The 6,520-nt window shown below is 41.0% G+C and overlaps 1 protein-coding gene across 1 annotated transcript in view; it reads left to right on the forward strand.

Annotated features, from left to right (window-relative positions):
• The window catches only part of septin12 (septin 12), an 89,633-nt gene that overhangs the window by 19,965 nt on the left and 63,148 nt on the right, over positions 1–6,520 (forward strand). The window contains exon 2 of the mRNA XM_020608265.1: positions 3,536–4,984. Coding sequence (XP_020463921.1) covers positions 3,536–4,984 — 1,449 coding nt within the window. The remainder of the gene's footprint in view (positions 1–3,535; positions 4,985–6,520) is intronic.

The raw sequence follows: 6,520 nt of genomic DNA on the forward strand, positions 1-6,520 counted from the left end.
AGGGATATCCTGGACGAAAACCTTCTCCAGAGTGCTCGGGACCTCAGACTGGGCCGAAGGTTCACCTTCCAACATGACGATGACCCTAAGCACACAGCTAAAATAACGAAGGAGTGGCTTTACAACAACTCCGTGACTGTTCTTGAATGGCCCCGCCAGAGCCCTGACTTAAACCCAATTGAGCATCTCTGGAGAGACCTGAAAATGGCTGTCCACCCACGTTTACCATCCAACCTGACAGAACTGGAGAGGATCTGCAAGGAGGAATGGCAGAGGATCCCCAAATGCAGGTGTGAAAAACTTGTTGCATCATTCCCAAAAAGACTCATGGCTGTATTAGCTCAAAAGGGTGCTTCTACTAAATACTGAGCAAAGGGTCTGAATACTTATGACCCTGTGATATTTCAGTTTTTCTTTTTTAATAAATCTGCAAAAATGTCAAAAATTCTGTGTTTTTCTGTCAATATGGGGTGCTGTGTGTACATTAATGAGGAAAAAATGAACTTAAATGATTTTAGCATATGGCTGCAATATAACAAAGAGTGAAAAATTTAAGGGGGTCTGAATACTTTCCGTACCCACTGTAACATCACAGAATGGCCATTGTTCCCCACTCCTCCTCAGCATAATCATTGAGTTCATACAGTCTAAAGTAGCTGCCACAGACATTGATGGATGATGTATAATGGATATTTTTTCACTGTGTTACCAGTCAGGCCTCCCCTTTAAGAGCTTATGGTCAATTTGATTATGACATTGGAAGCAGTGTTATCTATTTTGGCAAAGTGGTCAGTGTAGTAATATACATGCTACTAATGGTGGAAAAAGGTTACAGTAGACACTAAAAAGTGTCCAGATAAGCTTTCAGTGCAACAGAGATGTAGATGATTCTGGATGACATCTCAGCTTTCATTTTGGCACTATAATTATATACTGTACCTCTCCTACTGCAAAATACCTACCTACTCCTTTTCATGGTGTGTCATATTGAAGTGGTTGGTTTTTGTAAAACAAAACCTTATTGGATGCTCTGACTGCAGCTGCAAGTGAAATCCACCCTTTTTGTTTCTGACACACGAGGTGTGTGTGTGTGTGTGTGTGTGTGTGTTTAGGCATGTCTTTATTTACATTGTGTAGACATTTTTTATGCCATCATTGTGAGTACATTTGCTTTGTGGGGACATTTTAGCAGGTTCTAACAACTTCAGATGTCATTTTGAGGTTTAAGACTTGGTTTTAGGGTTCAAATCAGAATTAGGTTAGGGTAAAGGTTGGAGTTAGACATTTATTTATGATGGTTGTCATGATAGGTAGGGGACTAGGGAATGCATTGTATCAATGCATGCACAGCTAGTTGAGACTCTTCCCAGCCAAAGGCAAGTGGATAAGATTATTCAGTGTGGCTGGCAGCACATGCAAACTAAAAATGAACTCAGTGTGGTTTAATGTTTGCTATTTAATTTTCATTTTGATAGATAACTTTGTTGGTATGTTGTCTACTAAACAGCCATGTTGATAAAGTAAAGTCAAGTGTTTATTGTCATATGCACAGTTAGGAAACGTGTTTCCCTGTACAATGAAATTCCTACTTTGCTGTCCGCACGAATACCACACAATATAAATGAAATATAAAGTAGATACGTAAGTGACATACAATCAAAATAAAAAAAATCTAAGACACTTTAAAGCAGCCAAAGAAAGAAACAGTGAAAAATACCACAAATAAACCACAAAATCTAAGGCAAATAAAATGGAACAAATGGACAAATGTAAGTTTTTGGGTACACATTTGTGTACAAACTTGTTCATAATTCAGCCATGGAGGTTACTGTGTCAAGGTTGAAAAGTACAGTTACATTTCAATGCTGCAGAGAGACATGGTACATGGAAAGTTGAAGATTCCAAGTTTAAGCTAGATCAGTTTCTTTAGTCTTAAAAACTAATAGATGACCAGACTCACAAACTCAGAATCTACATTCTTTGCAGTAGCAAATAATTTCAACAAAAACCACAATGTATTAAAATTATGGTTTTATTAGCTCTGGCCTTCATTTTTAGGCAAGGCAATGTATATTCATATAATGCATTTTCATACACAATAGAAATTCAGATTACTTAACACATTGCACACAAATACACTGTTTGAAGGCCACAATTTACTAACCTCTGGACATAGGAATAGAGCTTAACCTCTCACACTTAGGTGGCATATTTGAAACAAGCTCCAAACACTGCTTGAGGTTTTTTGGTGGAGATACTCACTCAGTAATTGACTACCATGAACCTGCGAACAGAGTTCCCTGCAGACTTCCCTCTTACATTTCATTAATTCAGGACGAGACCCCAGATCCTCTCGAACAATAACAACCTGCAGTTATAGGCAGCTATCTCCTTATACCTTCAGATGTTACCCTACTGAAAGGTTTTAGGAACCAGTATACTCTGGCTTTTTGAGGAAGTGTTGAGTTTTGTCTGATATAACCCATAAAAGCCATGACACTGGCCACTTATTACCATCTTTGCTTTGCACAGTAATTAGCTGACATTGGTTAACTTCCCAAAATAGGATTCTCAAGTTACAGTATATATGATATAATAAGTAAATAGCTGACTACTATTTTCTGATGCAGCTGTCTGAAAATTTGTCAGTAATTTAATGTTAATTATCAATCATCACAAATTTTCTCTTGAGATTAACCATATTTAAACCAATTGTATTGTAATTTATGTAATAACCATCATATACAGCTTCAAACATCACTACATACAAGGTCTAAAGCCACTACAAGGAGAATAATAACAAAGCTGACTCAATAAAGAAAGAGAGTTGAACCTTTTTTTAGAGATTTTATATAGATTTAAAAAGAGTTACAGCAGGGCAGTAAACAATAGGGCAAAATCTCAAAATCATCAGCAATCACTGTTTGATTAGCTTACAACTAAATAAATTAAAAACTACAACTTCTAATTATTACTCTATGCTAAAAATCACTGAATAAAAGTCTCTTACTGATCACCAGTCCTTAGTTGGTTCGAGTTGGTGGTTGTGGCATTTTGTTGAAAATCGTTATTCCCTCGTAGATTACCTTTAGGTAGGAACCTCACATATTTGTTGCTGGTATGTGGAGTTTTATTGAACAGTTCAACTGTCCATCGTTGAGACTCCAAACAGTCTTCCGGTCTTCCTTAAACTCAGAAAAACCATCAGAAAACAGACCAACAAAATGGCATGCATCCTCTGATGAATCTGTGGTTAACCGTATAAAACCATTTGTATCATATTTGATACGTGAGGTTTCTGAGCAAAAAAATCACCAAAAATGCCCCATGTATCAAATGTGATACAAAAGAAATAGAAGTAATCTAAATAATATGGCATAATATGGTAATTCTTGACAATGTTGTGCACTGTGGACATAGGAACAGTAAGATCTGTGGAGATGGACTTGTAGCCTTGAAATCGTCTGTGCTTTTCTATTATTGTGGCTCTTAAATCCTTTTATTAACAAGTCTTGTATTCTTTTTTTGTCTCTAGCACTGAAGAGATCCTTTGACACTGAAGATGTGGACGACATACCTTCTTTCTCCTCAGCTTCCCCCATCTCCACTCCCATTTCCCCTTCTTCCTCCCATTTCTTCCTCAACCACACTAAAGCTAGTGAGGGCTGGGTAGGAGGTGACCAGTCCCCTTCATTAGCCTTCAACAACAACAACAACACCCTGGGCTCTGCAGCCCATCACTCCTGCATAAACTTGAGTTCCAATCCCAGTCCTGTTCTTAAGTCCCATACAGTGGTCAGCAGCATGTCCTTCAATAGAGGAAATATGAACAAGCCAGTCATCCACAAGACTGGCCCCTCTGTGACCAGAGCAGCATCCTTTCAGAGCAGGGTAAATCCCAATGGTTATGCCATGTTGTCTGGGCATAGCAGTGACAACGACCGTCTTCACAGCTCCACATCAAGCCTGGAGTACTCTGGAGGGGGTGGAGGTAGCCTCTCTTTTACCAAGCTGGGGTCACCTCAAGGGAAGTACGACCAAAACCAGCCCCAGCTCCCACAACAGCATTTAGGAGGAGGCTCCCCCTTGGGAAGCACCCACCACCTTAAGAAGTTCTCATCCCATGGGAGTGTTTTCCATTCCAAGATGAATCATGGGCCACTGTGTATTTCAGAGCCTCAGGGGGTGAACCATGGCTCCATGCCCAGCCTAGACCATCAAATACATGATGGAGGAGGAGGAATGGTGAGTATGCAAAGAGATGGAGGCAGGATGTCTCCAGGGTTGACATATGCCAATGCTAAAGCTGACTGGAACAGCTATCTTCATAATGCCAATTCCTTTGGAGAGGAGGGCTACTATGGCTCAAGAAACCAGTGCCAGCAGCAACGGACCCAGGTCATTAAGTCACCCTATTCTAAGGCCAAAGAGATACCACGTCTCAACAAGTTTCCCTTAGATCTGGAGAGCTTGGTAAGCAGCAATTCAACTACATTTCCCACCAAGACCCAAGAAGGATCCATGACTCCCAACCCATTCAAGCCTCCTTCAAGGAGCACAGGAGGTGTCCAGCACCACACCAGCCCACCATCTATTTCAGCCAGTCCTTCAGCATCTATCAGCAGCCTTGACAGTTCTTCTGACACTCCAACTTCCTCCCTCAACTATCTCGTTTTACCTTTCTCCCCACGTTCTCCAGCTCCCTCACAGGGCTCTGTGCCTGTCCCAGAGATTACCTGTTCCCCGTTGTGCCTTTATCCAGCCCAGAGCTCCCAGGTGGGGAGTGTCTCAGTGCCCCAAGCTGTCCAGCTTCCCCCAAGCAGTCCTTCCAGCCCTGGAGCCATTTGGTCTTTGGAGGATGTTGCAGGTGATGCCAGAGACAGTGTAAGCGCCATCTTACAGAGGATTGTCTCCTTCTCCCGGCCAGTCATCTCTGATACCACCCAAGCAGCTGTGACCCAGCACCCTACAGTTCAAAGCAAAGGTCAGTTGTTATGTGGATTAGAGTGCCCTACTGAGATCACATTCAAACCCTCAAGGAAACAGGGGAACAAGAAACAAGAAGGTAAAATGGTTTATGGAAAGTGCTTAAAATGTTGCATGTGTAGTCTTTCTCTGTAATCTATAACTATATAAGATCTTGTGTGCATTCATCTGTGCCTGTGGTTCATTAGGCAAAAAAATGGCAGGAGTGATTTCAGTGGCGGGTAAATAACTTGCAACAGTGATCAGGTGTGTTCAACGGTCATCTGTGTATGTGTGTGTATATCTTTTCTTTGTGTGCCTTGGGTGTGTCATCTGCATTTGTATGTTTTAGACATTCACCTGTGTTGCGCAACATCAAGCACTAACTTGACAAGACCATAACACTACAGTAGAAGAATACACATGTTCTTGACATGGATTCAGTTTATACAAGCTGCCATTATATTAATCAGATCAGACTTAGATTAGTGCTGTACGTGTGCATGTGTGAATATATACACTTTGGATGAATACACAGTTTGTAAAAGACATGGTTAAATATGCAGCCTAGAGCAGGGGTAGGCAGTTCTGGTCTTTGAGTGCTGCTGCCCTGTTTGTTTTCCAACTGTCCATGCCCTACCCAGTACTGGTTACCTGGATCGGGTGTGTTCAGTCAATCAAAAGCTGGAAGATACCATCTTAGATGAAGGTGAAGTAAGGAAAGGCAAAGTGAATTGATATCTTCCAGCTTCTGGTTGACTGAACACATCTGATCCAAATAATAAGCAGTGAGTAGGGCATGGATAGTTGTAAAACAAGCAGGGCAGTGGTACTTGAGGACTGGGATTGCCTACCCCTGGCATAGAGGATGGTTGAAGCTGACAGGCATCACTATCCTCCAAAGTTTACAGTTGTGACACTGATGTTATTATGCCACATCTGTACTGGCTTCTGCTTTATTGTATTTTTTACATAAACAATTTGTGCAGAACTCAGTTTCAGTCTGAGCTTTGGCACCAGTTTCATCACAGCTGTCATCTGTGTTCACTGTTTAAATAACAGGATAATGTGCAGCAATGCCTGTTCACAGTGAAATGATTGTTTTGCTCTACACATTGCTTTACTTAGGTGGTTTGTTTCCCATACAAAACCTAAAAACAAAAATGAGGACCCGGGGTCTTTTCCTCTACTCCCTTTCTCTACTCTTAGAGAAACACACAGAGGAAAAGTTAGGAGAAGAACGCAAAGCAGAAAAGACTTTTAAAAAAATAGAACCACAGAAGCAGTTGGCAAAATCAAACTTTCACTGTAGTAGAAAAGGTTGTGTTTTATCTTATCAATCATTAATGAAAATGCAGAAATCCAGCCCATAAACTAATGCAGTCAAATGTCTCTAGTCATATATTGAATACAGATCATTGTTGTATGACCAGATAATTTGGGGGGGATTAAAATTATCTGTCCATCCATTACCTATACTGCTTATCCTGAAGAGGGTCGAAGGAGGGCTGGAGCCAATCCCAGCTGACATTGGGTGAGAGGCGGGGGATACCCT

This window comes from Monopterus albus, unplaced genomic scaffold (genome assembly GCF_001952655.1).
Source record: "Monopterus albus unplaced genomic scaffold, M_albus_1.0 scaffold92.1, whole genome shotgun sequence".
Taxonomy (NCBI): Eukaryota; Metazoa; Chordata; class Actinopteri; order Synbranchiformes; family Synbranchidae; genus Monopterus; species Monopterus albus.